Here is a 19,009-nt window from a genome sequence, read left to right on the forward strand (position 1 = left end):
AATCATCCGGCCTCTCGTTCCAAACTAGTGACAGCTATGGTAATTATCACAGACGCACAAGCACAACATACGCAGCTGTAACTCCTGTTCAGCTGGCACTTCTGCAACGCGGGACGACTGTGAATGAGCAGCATACCAGACTGATAAGCCCAGCGGTGTAAGGTCAAAAGTATCACCACAGCATGGGTGAGAGACGTGCACAGAAGAGAACAGGACACAGGAAGAAAAAAGTTCAGTGCAGAGGGAGATATCTGCATCGGCCAAATAAGGAAAAAAAACAAGCAAGGGAGGGGTAGAAAAAAAGGAAAGCGAGACATGAGGAAAACATGATGACGAGAGACGCAGGAAGAATGGGAGAAGCAGAAACTATGAATCAGCAAAAAACACAACGAACACTGTGAATCAGAAAGAAAAAGAAAGCAAGCACCCATAATTAATGTGACAAGTGAGAAACTGGGCGTCTCAGGAACAAGTTCACCAGCCTTGGCACGTATCTCACAGTAATACCAGAAAGGTAAACGGTGAACAACACTCTTCACCGTTCAATGACATTAATGTCAATCGATAGTTCCAAGCCTTTTTGAGAAATCTTGATTGTTATACTACGTTCTCTGGGCAAAAAAGGAAGTGCCAGATCTTAAGAAAATAGTAGTATTTTGATATACCGTATTTTTGATTTTTAAGTCCTGTCGATCAAAGTTATGAAGGACAATTTCGAAATACTTAAAAAACAATGTCAGTTCTTTTGCAATAAATTTACACTACAGGGACGTTTCACATGTTGAGTTAAATCATGAAGAAAAAAGAAACTTCCATTGTGTCAAATCTCTTTAAGATGCACCTGCAAAATTCTAAAAATATGTAATGTTAGTCTAAAAGCGAAGTGACAAGGAGAATCACATTCTGTAAACCATCACCAAAGCACGTTTTCATTTCCAGACAGGAGATCAGAAGACTTTCATACTTAGATTCTCTCCTTTTTTTTCCTGGCCCTTGCTTCCTGCACAGCAGGGATGTTTATGACTAATTTGTTGAGATATAACACCAGTTTTTAATTCATTTCATGAATCGCCACAGAAGGCATTGTAAGATGGTGGCCGGTGTTTTGCACAGTCTTACAAAAGATAAATGTCCAACATTACTAAGCCAGTGTTTGTGTGAGAGGAAGCCTGATGTAACCAGACAAACACATGTGCACAGAAAGATAAAACAGCAGAGTTTACTGTGGCTATGTCGCTATTCATTAGAAGTTTTTGCTTGTCTGGTAAAGAAGTTTACTAACTGGAGTTTGTCTCTTTTTCCTCTGATGATCTGGCTGGAGTCGAGGGCTCCCACAGAGCAGTCAGGGAAGAATATGGCACACATGCTTTCAGAGGAACTCCACAGTATGTTATCTTTCTACTGGGCTAAGCTTCAGAGACTTTGGATTATATTGAACTAATTGTATATTTTTGGACTAGTAATAATTCAGTTATCAGCTGAATGTTTATAGGTGCAGTGTTGTACAAAATCCCGCTTGTCACTCGGCAATTCCTGCACCCCGTGTTCAGATGGAACTGGGCATTCAATACTCACACAGGTGCATATTGATAAGCTAAAATGCAATGTACAAATTTATTTTAATTCAAACAGAGGAAATTTCATGTCTTTTGGATTTAATGTCCACAGACTATTCTCTTACTCCTACTGTTGGCTTACATGTCATGAAATGTAACATTTCATAAGTCTTCCTTTTGTTTTTTTAAACAAAGTTGGAAGATGCAAATCTCACAATTTAAAATGCTCTGAAATTGCATCTTTTTTGTTTTCAATGACTTATACCCATGCGCTATTCATGTTCACCTCAAGTCGGGGTGCATTTACACTTACTTTTGCATTTCTGCGCAGGCTCTTGAGAATATTCCTCCTTTTGGGATCTTCACTCTCCTCAATGGAGTTGTCCTTTTGGGCTCCTCCCTCATCCTGGCCAGTCTTAGGCGCGCCACCCATCTCATCGTCGCTGCCGATGGAAAAGCTTGTCCGAAAACTGCTAAACTTTCCCAGTCTTTTAGATCTGTCTCTGTAAAGTTTTGGCTTCACCCCAATGGCTGACAGCTTTCTCCTGCGCTCCAGTGAGCTGCTGTCAGCCTCGCTGTCCGACCCGTTCCCTGCAGCACTCCCATTGGCATGACCTTTGTTGGCGTTGCGTATGGTGATAATTTTGCCCTGTGTGCTGTCGTGAGGGACAGAGTAAATATTCTCCTCTTCTGTGTGTCGGGGTTTGCTCACCGCATCCATGGGCTCTGCATAGTCTGAGGGATCATAGCCACCTTCGCTACCTGGAGCCCATGTGACGGCTTGGGGCAAGGAGCGGCGGTTAGTGCCTCCCTGCTGGTCCATGTAGGGGCCGAGGTTAACCTTGCGGACAGGTTTGGGCTTCACTTGGGGAGGAATCTTGTTGTTCAGCTTGCTCTCAAAAGTGCTGAGCTCAGAAATGACAGAAGAGAAGTTATCACTTGAATCCAGATCAGGCAGCTTGAAACCTCCGAGGTGGGAGCCAAGACTGCCATCCTCTCTCGGGTTGGAGTAAGGTGGCGATGGGTCAATGTCATCCTCCGAATCCATCAGGATGTTGACTGGACTGGGAGAGCCACAACGAGGACTGATGCTTTCGTTGGTACAAGCCTCGGCCACGTTGTCATACATGTGTGTGGCCTCAACAATGGTGCGCTTCTCTATCACCTCCTTAAAGAAGGGATGGAAAAGGTCGATCTTATGGAGTCCTCCTACTACCCCACCATGTCCACATATCACTGAGTTGAATCTGGCCTCTATTTCATGAGCCAGATCCTCTCCCTGACTGACTTGCTCCTTGGCTGACTCTGAGTCTGAAAGCTCCATCTGGCTCTCAGCAACAGCAAGCAACTGGATTGGGATGATGTCTTGCACCTCACACAGGAAAGCGCATAGTGTCTCCATGGAGGCCTTGCGGCGAGCAGAGTAAACTGCAATGTAGCCATGGACCAGGCCAGTCTTGCGTAGGGAGAATGAGGAATGAAAGGAGAGCAATGACAGCTCTACGTTCTGCCTTTGACCTCCGATATTGAGATCCAGCAGAACGGAGGTACCACTGCTGAGGCTGGAGGCAGGACGACAATGTTGGGGCAACAGGAAGGGAGCTAAGAGCTGGTCTAGGTCATATGTGTCTCCACACATCAGGCACATGACTATTCTAAGATCTGCCTCAAGCCCAGGCTGTGACTGAGAATCTCTGAAGGTGGAGGATGGTGGAGGTAAAGGAGGGGAGCTGCTCCCAATGTTCCTCCTTGTTTCTAACAGGCCCTTCAGCATCTGGCTGATCTGCTTCTCGCTGACATTTCGGCCATAACCCATTCCTGGTGAAGCAGGGTCTAGGTAGGCACTCTGCAGCTTTCCAGCCACCTGCTGCCCTTGCTGTATCAGAGTCTGAGCTGTCTCACCACCAATGTCTCCTATGGACCCCACCCCCCGCTTGGTGACCAGAAGGAGGGACAGCGGGAGTTGGGATAAGCTGTTTTCCCTTTCTCTTCTGCTGATCGTTGACTCTCGGAGCTTCTCTATACTCTCAACAACATATGAGAGTGATTCCTTTGAATTGTACAAACACAGACAACCATGAGGTGTAAAGGTTGGCGTATGGAAGGAATTGACTGGCAGGCGTACATTTCCCTCAATGGGACGAAGAGTTAACTCATACAGCTTGCCGTCTAACACGTACCGGTCATCACTCGTGCACAAAGCTCTGATCTCATTTGCCATCTCTCTGGCTAGCCCGTCTTTTCCTAGGATGACAAGATTTATCCTCTCTGCCCTGCCTCCTTCCAGTCTTGCACTGTCCGATGATGGGTAGCGGGTGGGGAATTTGGAGGCCAGAATCTGCTCTATCTTACTATCCACACAGTGGGGACTGTTTGGACAGGTGTCCTTTGTAGGATGATAGACAAAGTGGATATGTTTCAGTACTAGAGCATCTCTTTCTGCCTGCAGCTTCTGCAAAGCTTTGAATCTTTGCTCCTCACCCAACAGCTCCTGAATGGCTCCCATTTTCTCTTTGCTTGGTTTTGCATCTACTTCTAGCTCATAAAAGAGCTCAGAGTACTCAAGGAGCAGTTCTTGAAAGTCCTCTTTGGCCCTGTCAATGATTTCCTTCTGGTGTTTATTGTAGATGTCCAGATACTCTCCTTCATCCAACCACTGGTAGAAATCTTCATTCATGATAAAGCTCCGGGCCTCTTCCCATGGTTTCCCTGGTGTGATGAAAGGAGATACACTGAGCTTCTCTTTAAACTCCCACCTCATCTCAGCCCGTTTGCGATCATTTCTTAGCTGTTCAAGGTGGGTCTCATAGATAGCTTCAGCTGGCGGTGTCTCAAGAAGGTCCTGGGGGATTCGATCGTCCTCCATGTTATCGATGTGAGGTGTGATTTCCCAAGGGGTATCATCGAGCACTACAAACCACTGGGAGAAATCTCTCTTTGTCTCCAAGACTTTCTGAACTCCAGACCAGCTCAGGTGGTCTATCTCATCCAACTCTGGCAGCAGCACAGAAAGTGCTTGTGGGAGTGTACTGAGATAGGCCTTCCTACGCTTTTCTATATGCTCTTGTTTGAGTCTATGCACATGCTGCTGGAAGAGCTTCTTGGCTTTAGGTGTTCCTTCAAGGAAAACATAATCCTTGTATTCTGGGGCTGACTGCATGCGACGACTGACAGCTGGCCATGTCTCATTGTGGTTCTTCACAATTCGGTTGACCAGCCACTCATAGCGGTCTTTGGCTGAGGCGATCTGTTGACTCTGCTGTTTCAGTGCCTCAAAGTAAGGGATAATCTTGGGCTTTCCCCTACTCTTGTCTATTAGCTGAACCAGTGTAAGAAAGGCTAGATCAACATTGACATTAGAGCGTGCTGATGTTTCTACCACCTGTAGGTTCTTCTTGGCTAGAGCAAAGGTGTGTGAGTCTTTAATGTAGCGCTCAACTCCTTCATCGCATTTAGTGAGAACCAGTACCACAGGCTTCTTTGTTTTGGCTAGCTGGTTATAGAGGTTGGTGACAAACTTCATCTGGTCCTCAAAGCTACGGTTCATACCCCGGCTAACGTCCACACAGAGTAAAAAGCCATCCACCATGAGCTTGCCTTCAGGCATCTGTTTCTGCTCAAAGTCCTGCTCTAGCCCGAGCTGATCTGTGCAAAAGTACATCAGCTTTTCAGCCGAAGCCAGCTTCGTGGAAGCTGCCCGCTTGATGTAAGGCTGTAGTGCCGTGCTACGGTGCGGCTGGAATGTCTGATCATCGATGAACTCCGTCTGCTCCACCACATTCATACGACATTCAGGTCCCTCCTCCATCGTCCTCCCAGCCTCTCCCCAGAACAGGAAGTGGTCATTGTTCACCACACGGCCTCCAAAGTCACTGGTGCTCAGAACGGAGGTGTGGTCTAGGTAGAAGTCGTCCGCGCTTGGCCGGACAAAGCGGTTACAAAGGCAAGACTTGCCCACACCACATTGGCCTTTCTCCTTCTCCGTGCCGGACAGCCCAACCACGACCAGGTTGTAGGTGGGTGCCCGGACATCTTGCTTTTTGGCCATCATCATCGCTGGCAGAGGCTCATCCTGCCATGCTGGCTGATAGCACTAGGGAGAGGAGGAGGCTGCCAGAGAAGCAGGGTTTCCATGCAAGAGGACCTCACTGGGCTGGAGTCTGGCTCTGTATGATGGAAGGAGACAAAAAAGAGAACAGGGATATACAATTAATCTGGAGAAATATGCAAAAAGTTCAATGGCAGAGTTTATTATTAGAGGTATTGTGTTTCTCATCTAAATTCCTTCTATGCACTGTTAATAATGTTTAATCTGTGAGTCTATTCCTCCAATGAAGGTTTCCTGAAAAGATTGAGGTCAGTGGCAAAGCTGCTGGAATGCTGCACATTACTTAACCCAGCTGTAGCTCAGTTTAAGGCAATTTTTCCCAGTTTAACTCATTTAATTTTAATGCTGCTGGGGCTGCACTGTGAACACTGGTGCTTTCCCCATTTTCAGTCTCATGTTCATTGAGACAAGCTATGTGTTTTGGCTTATTATCTGAGATCTAACAGCATAGCTGGTCATCTCACTGCCAGCAGCATAATGTGAGGTTTTCAGCGAGCAGACGCATGAATGTGCACACAAGCACCACCATACACTTGTGTAAACAGGCACACTGAGCTCCCTGCACCCTGAATGAAAGACACACACAAGAAGATGAAAAGAGAGATAAGTGTTCCAGAGCTAAAGTTGCTAATTGGCCAACTAGGGAAAGCCATCTGCATTTTAAAAGGCTGCATTGCCTGTTGGCTGACTCGTCTCTATCAAAAACATGTTTTCCTATGTTCCCCACCAACTAGATCAGAGCCAGCTCATGTACCATCTCCAATATTATATATATACATATATTCAACTTAAATAAATGCTAAAAATTGCAAGGAAGAAAAAGCTTCTTGCACCTATCGATGTATATAGGTATATAAGTCTTTGCTGACGCGTCAAGACGATTGAATTCCATTAGTAAATTAGGCCTGAAAATGAATGATCATGAAAAATGAGGATGGTTTTGATGGATCAGTCTTCAGTGACAGCACAAAATCTCACCAAGCTGTAAGACAGCCAATAAACATAGGCTTAAAGCAAAAGACCTCCCCCTCCTTGTCGAGCTGAAGCGTTAATGAAGTAAAACAGACATGTAAACCACTATTAATCATGAATAGCTCTTTGACAAAGAGCACAAAGGCAAACAAAGCCTTCGTTGCCGCTGAATTGAGTTTGTCAGAAGACAGAGAACTGTGGCTTCGCAAAGGCAGACTTCAAAGTGCAACACGGCTGCACCAGAGGGGTAGACAATGAAAAGGATGCAGTAGGAGGAGTAAGGAACTCGTTACAGTAGAAGTCGGGGTAGATGAAAAAGCAACTTCACAACTGCAATGCACTGACTGCTGCATCTACTGTATAGTTTCTTTCTGAGCTTTATTTAAAAAGCTGAAAGTCACCAATTGAAATTCAAAGCTGACACTTTGAGCAAAGCATTGAGTTGTGCTCAGCCAAATTCCAATCAGGCTGTGAATTAACATTACAGAAGCGAGACTGTGCTTTGCCAGGTGCATGACTCAGTGCCAGCAGAAAAAGGGAATCAATATCAAAAAGACTGTCTTGTGTTTTGATATTGGTAGAAGAAACATCCAGAATGCATCAAAGCAACCAGAGAAAGACTGAATCCATGCAATAATGTGGTATGTATACCGGTATGTGCCGCTAAAACTGAAAACCAATGTTTTTTTTTAGCATAAACCTGGAAATTAATGTTCGGGGTCAGAAACTGCAGTGCCAGTCGGAGAAAAAAATCCCACTGGCAGTCAAAAACTAATGAGCATTATTGTATCATTATACAGTATTTGAAATAAAATAAGGCATTTTGATTAATAAATGCAATCATTTCTTTTGGGGTAACTGGGACACTGGGGTAGCCCCACAATGAGAGGATACAGTGCCGGCTGTGAGTTCCGGCTTGTTTGACTTTGAGATCCCTGACTAATGTAGTGCATTTTACGACACAAAAAAGTTCACACACCCACACAGCAGTGGTGGCGCCTGACATGCAAGGCGCTAGCACGCCTTTGGGAGGAACCTGGGGTGCAGTGTCTTGCTTACACCATGGAACTTTGTGCTTATCTGCGTTGGTGTGCACGCTCGCACTAGTTTGTAGATGACTGCTATTATGTGCACTCACATGTGTGCTATGTCTGTGAGCAGCGGAGCCCTTGTGTTACAAAACCAGTGCCTAAACAGCCTTGAGTTTATGTGAAATCTGCAGAGTGGTGACCTGAGGAGCTGAAGACAGATCAGCAGGTTAAAAGCACACCTGTGCCTTGACCGAGTCGTGTTCACATTACACAGCACGCAGAATCAACTGCAGCCAGCCACAAAAAAACATGACCTGCTGCCCCCGGATTTGGTTCACTGGCTTAACAGAACATGCATTCAGCATGCTAATCATTTTTTAATAAAGCATATCTACATAATCCCTTCCTGGCTGCCACTGACCAGCCTCACATATATGAAAAGGAAACCTTGCTTGTAAAATCAATTTAATATTATGTCAACCACTTAAAATTCCTCATGTCTTGCAACTGCTAATGGATTAATGATTTCAATTTAACGTTATTAGAATTATGTGAGGCAGATTTCAATTAATCTGTTTAAAAGTGTTCATATTCTTCTTTGGAGTTAATCAATATGGGTCTTAGATAAGCTTTTAAGCTCGGTCAATGAAAATGTTAAGTGTTTATCTGCATACTGCTGTGACTTGTCTGAAAAGCATTCTGCAGAACTGAGAGTGAACATATGCTTTGGATTTAAGTAAGAAAGCCACGGCTCAGCACCACATTAGGTAAAACGTCCCGTCTATACCATATTAAAATGGACACGTAACTTCGTATCTTATGAGATTGACACTTTGACTGTATCATGTGTGAAATGGGTCATGTCAGTCACCAGCTGTGAGAGAGTCCGGATTAAACACAGTCAAACACTCAGAAAACGCATATGGAGTTGGAGGCAGGCCAGGCTCAACACTCACACATATGTACGCCTAACATCTGCTTTGCCGACCCCACCTATCATTTTTTAATAATGTTCCCGCGTGCACATTGTGCAAGTGAACCTTTCAGTTTACAGGCATTTTGTGACAGTCAGCTAACACACACGCTGCAGCAGACTGCAGCTTATGTGTCTGTGTGTGTGTGTGTGTCTATGTTACGCACAGGGCTGTGGTTCGTGCTTTCATCTTAAATTAACAGAATTGAGAGCGTGCAGTCTGGGGTCCAGGTCTTCATATGTATATGGGGTTGATATGTATCTCGAGCTACTTCAACAGCTGGTCCATCCAAAAACCATTCTCTCTATCAAATTAAACATCTGCTGCCAAGTCTGACGCATCAACAGTCAAACCAATCCATTTATCACTGAACTCACACACCACCGCATACTTTGCCTTATGTTAAGATGTAACTTTCTGATGAATGCTGAACTTTTAGCACTTTTACAATGAAAGAAATTGACGACTTGGTAAAAGCTTTTGCTGAAAAATCATGACGTATTTAATTAAAACCTCGCGACTGATAAAGTATTTCTATTCTATTTCACGATGAGACAGAAGCATCTGATGCAGCCTACATAGACAGAAGGTCTGTGCTTCATTCTGAAATGTGTTTAGGACAACAGCAGAGCAGAATTTCTTTGGAAACTCTGCTAGTTCTTTGCTCGTTTACAGAAAAACACTGATCTTGTTTTGGGTACAAAGAGTGGTCATACTATAAACATATCTCTTCAGCCTGAGATGCAACGGTTTAGCAACAGGAAAAAAAAAAAAAAAAAAAAAAAAACTCGCTGACTGCTGCACAGAAGCCACCAGGCGAAAAGACAATATATATGACACAACAACTGTAAAACTTAGGTTGTTTCAGCAGCGTGTCTACTGGCACTCTGAGCACATTTCATAAATGGAGGATGAAGTCACTGAAGGAATCCTCTTTCCTACACAGACGCCACTGCCTTCAGTGGACTGGCCTCAGTGCAGCAGTCCAGCTGCGGAGGAGTCAGGCAGCCAGTCCCCCAGTTCCCCCTGAGGCCGGGTGTCTGGTGCGCATGTCCAGGCACATACCGCTGTCTCTGGGCCTAGGACTGCATTGGGTAAAGGCACAGATATGTTAGGAGCTGCTTGTGCATCTGCCTGTGACCCTGAAACTGGAAGATAAGAAGAAAAGAAGGGGGGGGGGGGGTGGCTCTGGGGAGATGAAGGAGATGCAGGAAGGAGAGGAAGACACTGGTGGAGGCAGCAGAGGTTGAGAACTTAGCGGATGGGGGGGTATAGAGAAGAATGGATGGGAGAGGAAGGGGAGAGGGGTCAGCAGCCCGGGTCATGTGAGCGGCACACTGGAATCCCCCGAGGGAAAAGGGGCAGGGCGTGGCGAGGCCTGGATGAGCAAAGGGTCAGGGTCTAAGCTATCACACCACTCATCCCCCCTCTGCCTAATTACAACAGCATTACAGCTGCAGCCTCCCCCCAACACCACATCCCGTATTTCCTCCTGTTGATTTCACACTCCTCAGCCTTTGAAACATTATCAGTTGCTTCAGAGTTAAACTGTTAAAACACGGTAATCTCGCCTTGACTGAACCGGCCCAGTTTCTAGGTCACCCGACGTCTCAAGGACAAGAGACGCTAAAGGAGGTAGGATGCATCTGTGGGTTACTGGAGTGCAGCCTGAAGCTAATGTTGGGGCGGCGGGGCATGAAGTTCATCATAACACGTGCTACAAAGGGCAGCAGGGGAGAGGCTGTGTTCACTGCCCATGAGCAGAAACCATGCAGCCTTCATGGGGTGGCTGCATTCCTCTCATTACGGAGCTGCACCACTTATCCAGAAAGCACAGCGCAGGAGAGTTTGGAGTGACTATAAGTCTGTTCTCATACTAAAAAATAAAAAAATAAAAGAGTAATTGGTTTGACATGTTAACCTTAATAGAGAAAGTTCTCAGTGATTAGATGCAAAAAAAAAATCACAGCTGAAAGCAAGATTTATGAGGAGAGACTGAGGAAAACAGTTGAGGGAACTAATATATGCAAAGCAGAAGTCTGTTGTCAAGTATATCACATAGTGAAAAACAAGTGCAGAGAGTGGAAAGAGAAGGTTTTAAAATAGAAAACATAAATCTGATACGAAATCCCATATGGACCAATTTCTGAAAACCAGCTGTGGAAGCTGAAATGACAAATACTCACATTACTGCACTTAGGAAGTACTTTAGGCACTTTCCCTAAGTGTATGGTTTTACTCATCCTAAAGTACTGTTATTAAGTGACTAATATGACAATTTCAATTAATATGAAAATCTTAATTTATTCTTAACGAAATCAAAATCCTGCATTATATGCACACTTTGAAACTCACCAAAACTAAAAACACAGGCCCCGCTGTCTTGGTTAAAAAAAAATGACTAGTTAAGCAACAATAAACATCTTTTTGTGTAATTATAAATACTGTACTGAATGTATTCATTTTTGTGCTTGCAGTTTTCACAGTCCTCAGTTTCTTATCTGAAGTCAAAATCTTGTCACACTGAAATCTGTGTGTTTATGTCCGAAACAATGACATGTGTGTGTGTTCAAAAGCTAATTTTAGCAGTAGTTTTATTTGATTGCAAGATTTCAGCACTCCTTCCACCTCTGCTGAAAACCGCTCAACACGTATAAACAAGGAAGACCAGTTTCCCAGCAAGCCCTCTGGTTGTACAGTAATATACACTCAGGAAGGCTGGGAGTTGACAGAAACAAAGGTCATGAAATAGTCATGAAGCAGTGTGATGGTGATGATGATGACAGAGAGAGAGGCAGCAAGGGGAAAGAAAAAAAAAGAATCTCTCTCCCCAATTCTCCAGGATGCAAGAGTGGCTGCCCTCCCTTTGTTTCCGTGCAAAAAATGTTTTTCCCTCTTTCTCTGGCATGACGTAAGGCAGCAGCTAGCTCCACTTCCACTCTCTTCTCCTTCATTATTTCGTTTTTTGCTTTTTGTCTCACCCACAATATTACCATACCCGTATAGATTTCCTATCCCCATCTGTCAGGACGGTTTTTCTCTTATTCATCCATTCATGCTCGTCTCTCTTCCCCATCACACACCCCTTTCTTTCCCTCTCCGGAGACTTGTTGTCCATTAGTAGCATACCAGGGTCGTGGCCGAAGGGCTGTGGATGAGTGGGGGCAGTTCTTACACTGATACCACATCCTGCTTTCTCAGTGGAAAACTTCACAGGAAGATATATGTGGAGGATAAAAAGCAGATGATGAATACAGCATTAGTGCTAATTAAAGGTCCTCAAACAACAAGAAAATAAATAGATAGGTCTCCGGTAGAGACGTGTTAATCAGTCAAACAAATATATGTGAAATCCCCATAAACCTGTTTATGAGGCGCAAAAACAGAAGTTATGCCTTTTCCCCTAATGTGGCACATCCATCTATCACTCACCAAACAGGAAACACAAATTCCCTTACTCTTTCCATCTGCTGCCTGAATGCATCAACAGAACACATAAACAACACAATTGTACCATTGTTAATGCGTTTCACATGTGCACAAGCAAACAAAACACAGCAACCCAGTCACACCGGCATGTTAGTGCAATGAATTATTCCTACAGTGAGGAAAACCAACCACAGGCGCTCAGCACAGCCTGGATGTATTAACCTATAAAGCCATTCACATCACATAACATAAAATCTCTTTCTTTAATAGAGAGAGAGAGTGGAACAACAAAATTCTGCCCCCCAACACAGCAGCGACCAAACAGCCATCGCATATTCAGGCCCTGATCCAGGAGAACTGGTCAGTTGTGACTGGGATTACAGACACTCTGTGGATTAGCTACGGTTTTTTGCATCTTTCCATTTGCAGGATCACAAGTGGTGCAGTTTGTGCATTAGCGTGATCCGATGGCACGGTGATATAACCTCATGAAAAAAACACCACGGACAGAAACAACAAATCCCCCTGCAGCTGCTCTGTCACAAAGTGCATTTGCATGCCGAGTCATGGGCACAGGTAAGTGCACCAACACCGAAACGCCATCTCCTGTAACGCTTTATCCAATTCAGGGTCGTGGGAGGTTGGAGCCGGTCCCAGCTGACTGTGGGTCACAGCGGGATACATTCAGGACACGTTGCCAGTCCATCACAGGGCAAACACAGAGCGAGATAAGCTAAAAACAGTCACATTCAAGCCTACAGGCAAATTCGAGTCACCAATTAACCCACAATAGTTACAGAAAACCTATGCACGCACAGGGACAAGATACATTCACACTGTGACATGAGAGCACGAACCACGACTCCACTGAGTCCCAACACAGAGCCACACTTATGAGAATATTATATAACGCACAGGATTAATGAAACGATCGTTACTATATACAAAATGTATACATATCATTTGTGAAGAAGTCTTTTGAAATTTGTTTAAAGAATACATCATAAAATAGCTTTAGACTCACGAGCAGGTTCATATTTTGAAAGGAAACTCATTAAATAGCTGACACACCAGCAGCTTTACTGTCCAGACTATTTACTCAACTGGGATGTTGTTAGGGATGGACTGGTGCCACTTTTTATGCCCCGAGAATGAGCACTTACGTTTATGCACTTGTTGATAACAAGTACTGATATGAGTAATAAGCTGCACAAGGAACATTTTAATTTCCGTCTGATTTTCTGATTATTTTCTTACTGTAACATTTCGATTACCACCTTATTAACAGTGTTAATGAAGTGGTATCCAACATGGCAATGACATGCACTTAACTCTTAACACTTCGACTGATTTTATTACCACAATCCAAAATGCATTACATGACATTTTGCCTGAACGGTTCCTCAAAAACGCTGCAGCACTTGAACAACACTGACAAACAACTGGATAGCCTGTCATTAAGAACCAGATTAACTTGATGGTGTTGTTTATCTTAAAAAAAAATGACACAATTGATATTTCTGCTCTGCTGATTACCTGCTCTGATGTCAAACAGCAATAAAATGAAGTTGTGGTTTTATCAGACCGATACCGACACTGGTGTCCAGACATCTTTCACTGTGAGTAACTAGAAAGCTGCAGCTCATTTTTTCCAAGGAAGTGAACTCATAAATTAGAAATCAGGAGCTGAAATGCACAATGAGCTGCTGATAGACCCTGAACAAAGTAAAGCAGACACACCAGAAAGGAGGAAGGATGCTGAGTAAGCGCAAGACGGACAGAGCGTGTAAACAAAAAAAAAAAAACCAAAAAAAATCACCAGTGAGAATGAGAGCGAGAAGAGAACAGAGCGGACTACATTCAGCGCATTCTGTGAATGCCTGAACTCCGAGTGAAAATTTGAAGGAGTTCAGACTGAGGAAAGAGCAAGGTTTAAGTCAGATAAAAAAAAACAGGGTTGTTGAGAGAATGAACAGGCTATTCAGAGAGCAGGAGGAGAGCGCGAGAAGGGCAGAGGAGGAGTGTGGCTCTGCGGTTTGACCTCTTCAACTGCACAAGAAGGCCTCACTGATAGCACAGCTAAATATAATGTGCTGGAAACATGGACGACGACAGATATAATTTCAAACTACTAACACATAAATACACTCCTACGGACGCACGCACGCATACACACACACACAGGGTGGCACTTGCTTGATAAGGTCATTTCTCGCCAAGCTGACAGGGAGCCAAGCGAAAAGTGAGAGGCAACAGCGCAGCTACAAGTTCACTAACTGCGACACCAGCGCTCTCGTTTTAATGACCAGAGCTGATGATTAACTGGATTTATTCTCAGAGAACTACTGCCAGAAAATCTGGGAGTTTTTTTAAATGTCATTATAATTTGAGAAATTTGATTTTCTTTGCCATAAAACAGAGTGCAATTTTTTTTAAAAAGTTTTTATATCTCTTACATAAATTTCTAACAAGTGATCATGGCCTCAGTGCAGATTGAATGCAACAGAAAAGTAATGAAGACAAATTAAAATGAATTAAAAAAAAAAAGCAGCAGCGAACAATTTTTGTAACAAGTGACAGTTGCACACACACACACACACACACAGGTTTTACTTTCTTATGGACTCAACTGCTATTACCAACAAAATGTCTTTATATGAAATATTGCACAAAGACCAACATGAACCAAAACTTAGAGCTGGACGTCTGTTTCTCTGAGATGTTAACATGTTTAATCACAGCAAGAGGAGGTCGATTGTATCTCCACTGTGATAAAAAAAAGCATAAGAGATTATCAGAAATGTATGACATTTGTGGTATTCTTAACTCACTTATAGATGACAGCATATTGAAGTTTAGTGAGTCTTTACAGGTTAGATTATTGTGTGATTGCTGTTTGATATTCATCAAGAATCAAAGGATCACCATGAAGAGCTATAAAAAAAAAGTATTATTAGCTGCAAACAGGGCATCAAAAATAAAGAGTGGTATTCTCAGGAAAGCCTTTCCAAGACAAAAGGCGGCACATGGAAACATTTGCACCAGGAATTCTCTGTTCAACAGGATACACAACATAAACAACAACAACTGCTGCTGCTCTGCATGCGAGGTCAGAAAGACAGACAAGCCTGTGTTTCCCTTTGGCACAAAAGCTCATCTGTGGATCCTCACTCCTTCACTCACTCCCTCACTCACTCACTCACTAATTCTCTCTGTCAGGCTTGAGCTGCCGTACTCCTCATTTCCTTCAGTGCCTCTGGCCCTTGTGTAATTCCACCTATATATTTCTCTGTCTTAGCATGTCTCTGCTGTGCTCGACTTCCCTCGATCTCAGCTTGGTCTCCTCCTGCAGATCCCCCCCGCCGCCGCCGCCTGAGCGGCAGACTATATGCTGGCGATATTAGCATACATCTGATCCCCGCGCCGCTGCTGTTAGGGGGCTTGTCAGCCTCAGCACAACCGTATGCACACAGTTAGACATCCAATACAGTCGCCTTGTCCTCACAGCCAAACACTGCTGCAACAGCACAAACAAACCGCCACAACACAGACCGACCACACGCAAATACGTCCAACATGCTCAACAGGAGACTATTAAATGTAGACACAGCGCTTCAACGCTACACACACAAACAGACAGGAGTTTGTGGCTAAATATGAACAATGTTTAGCTGAGGGGGATTGGCAGGTGGGTCTTCAAACTCGGCTGGTAATCTTCCACCTGAATGAGCCTCCGACTCTAATTGCTGGTGTAATTGCTTTGACAGCAACGGTGTGTGTGTGTGTGTGTGTGTGTGTGTGTGTGTGTGTGTGTGTGTGTGTGTGTGTGAGATCTGAACACAGGGGAAGCCTCCCATCTCTCAGGACCAGCGCCTTGCCGTGTTTTTGAATGTGTCGCTTGCACATCAAGAATGCAGAATGTTTGACACACTACTTCGCTCTCCATGACGAGGTGACTGCAGACTTTTCCCTACAAAGCAACACAAGGTACATCTCCAAAATATATTGTGGTGCTTTCATGTGTTTGTGCTCCATGATTTAACAGTTTCAAGCGGTTGGTTTTTAAAGCAACTAAGATATGAGATCTCCAACACGAAACACACAAATATATGAATTCATTTAAGCATATCATTAATAATTAGTTACTTATTTTCTTGGGAGTAATGTGTTTTTATCTGTAGTAGTTTTCTGGATTTGGATGCATAGTTTATGGTTTGTCTTCTAAAAGTGATAATCTTAACTGAACCATCAAATAAAATTAAATAATATAAATATATCTTGAATTATGTACAATGCGTGCACGTCTCCACACATTGCTATAAAGTGAGAATTGCCTCAAGCATATATAGTAAAGCCAAAAAATAGAGCCTTTCTTTGTTTCCTGAATTACATTTCCACTGCTGCTCTCTGACCTCTGTATGGAAAGTAGGAGAAGGCCTTCATAAAGCAAATAATACATTTTTAACATTTCATAAATTTTCAATAACTCAACTCAGTGACTCACTCTTATTTTCACCTTCCCACTCCCAGACAAGAAAAAGCAGATGATTTCTGAGCAGCGGATCGACTTCCTACATTACTGTCAGTTTAATTGTCATTATTAACCCATTTTCAGCAGCTCGCTAATCCTTAGCCAGGCGGACTGCCTAATAGATGCGCTGGGTGTGTTTTCCAGATGGTGAACAAGATGGGAAAGCTGCGTAACCACTCGGAGCGATGCTGCTGCCACCAGAGTTTAATTTATATCACTTTATCTACTGCTGCAGAGTCTGGAATGTCCAGACTCAGCTCAGGACATGGCCTCACAGCCTCCTTTATGCTGTTTCGCTATGAAATTGTGCAGCACACCGTACGGGTTGTGCACACCTGTGTGTGTTTTGTATTTTCAGATGTAACTGTTTTGATGTTCAGCTGAAGTTACAAGCAGGATGCTTACGGAAACCCCGGGATACAGTTTGAGTGGTATTCGGTAAGTAAAGCATTACAGCCATGTCACGGCACGCCAGGATATAAAATGTTCTCTAGTTGACCTTTAAGTGTACTCCATAAATGAATACATTTCTAATTGAGCACAATTAGCCTTTACATCAAATGTATTATGTTGCAAATGGCGAGCAATTAAAGCAATTCAACATCTGTTCAACACACATTAACATAAATAACAATTTTCAGGAGAAAAAAAAATACCAGCCATTATTTGACATTGGATTGTGTTTAGTTTAATGTTTAAATTGGATGAGCACATTTATTTTACCTCCTCAGAAAATAAAAAGGACTGCTGCTCGACTTTCCATCTGCACATGTAACCTGTAATCTTTGTATATAATTGTGTTCTAATCCCTGCAGGGAGATCTTACATCGACCACAGATGATCCAAACTGTTTCTAGGTGACAGATGGTTTTCACACACACAGACAGCCATCTAACACCTACACCATATGCCTCAACATGGATGCGGCACGTTCGCACGGTATACACATGCCCTCCAACTGGTATGATCTCTGAAAGACAAGGAAAGGGGTTTTTTTTTTCCCTTTTTGTCAATGGAAGAAGTGTTCATGCACCGCTAAATCTTGAGGCCAATTAAAACTTAAAATGAGAATACGATGAGAGCGAAGTGACAGAAGATATAAACCTACTTCCTACAACGTGCTGGATGGTGTAAGCAAGAGGACAAGTTGCTCTGAACCAAGCCAGACAGCTTTGGTTTTAGAAACTCATTTTGTTTTCCCAAACCTCAGTCTAAACTCCCCCTCTACCTAATGTTAGGTTTCCAGTTCATACTGAGGAGGGAATGATCAAAATGCAGATCGTTCGTCATTTAGGTTTTGTGAAACTTGCTGTGGAAGGGAGGGGCAATACGCTGCGCTCGCTCAGGTCAGGGAGGCTGTAAGCAGAGTGCAATATGCCAGGGGGGATGAAACCTACTCCCTCCTCAAAGCTGTTTCACCAGAAGGATGAACAAACACATTCAATAGATGTTCGTATTAAATCCAAGTAAAGCTATCAACTCTCAACTAGTGTTAGAACTACGTGCCACTTCAGAGAGAAAAAATATAAAATTGTGCATGTTGACTGTGAATGAATTACCAGCCATAAATCTCTAAATCCCCCAGGCAGATATGCTCAGTCATGATTCGGCCCTCTGGTCGTGGTGATGAAATGTTTGTGGTGCTCACAATTATCCAAGTGGCCCATCCCTGTCCTCTTGTATGGACCTGTTGCACTCGTGCCTCGTAGTTCGAAGTTATTTCATGATTTCAATTTAATTGCATTACATTTACATAACATCCAGTCATGAACTAACCTATTTCAACAGAATAAATATTAGTTTTAAAGTCCACTTAATCCTTTTTCATCACGATTTCTTGTAAATGTTTACAGGAAATAGGACATGCCAGAAAAGGAACGTGTAAATTCGCGGGTTAGGTGGACCATTACACCCTGAGTGTATACGCTGAGAAACTAAGTGTTGTAATAGCGGCTTACGCCAGCAGCGACGGTACATCACTATGAAGGCTGTGAACGCAACACCACATGTGGTCTGTTCCCGTCATGTCCTCATGTGAGGAGCGCTGGTGCTAATGGGCCAGTCTGGGTATCCTCGCAGCATCATCACACCCTGCCAGTGGCAAAAGACGACAAATTAGTCAATAAGTGCCGCCTTCTCCTGAATCTGCAGTCAATCCTCTCAATTCTCCGCCGCGCTGTCAAAGGCTAATAAAGCAGCCGGCAGTAATAAAAAGGTACGCTCTGACACAGCCCTGCCAACAGCTTTGGACAGGCTCTCCAATAATTAAGGGCACACCCCAGACACAAACAGCAAATCACCTCCACACTGGCTTTGTTTGTGTAATTATTTGTTATCAATGGATTGGGTGATTTCTTTTTTTTTATACCTGCAAAAAAAAAAAAAAAAAAAAAAAAAGAAATTGACTG

General features: G+C 43.5%; 1 protein-coding gene across 2 annotated transcripts in view; it reads right to left on the minus strand.

Moving 5' to 3' along the window:
* Window positions 1-19,009, minus strand: part of arhgap35a (Rho GTPase activating protein 35a) — a 70,436-nt gene that overhangs the window by 21,824 nt on the left and 29,603 nt on the right. Inside the window, exon 2 of one of the 2 annotated variants that reach the window (XM_030108814.1) lies at window positions 1,870-5,722. In XM_030108814.1, the coding sequence (XP_029964674.1) occupies window positions 1,870-5,610 (3,741 nt within the window). In that variant the 5' untranslated portion in view covers window positions 5,611-5,722. Of the gene's footprint in view, window positions 1-1,865; window positions 5,723-19,009 lie in introns of both variants that reach the window. The other variant, XM_030108815.1, reaches the window with a different exon arrangement.

Source organism: Salarias fasciatus, chromosome 14 (genome assembly GCF_902148845.1).
Source record: "Salarias fasciatus chromosome 14, fSalaFa1.1, whole genome shotgun sequence".
Taxonomy (NCBI): Eukaryota; Metazoa; Chordata; class Actinopteri; order Blenniiformes; family Blenniidae; genus Salarias; species Salarias fasciatus.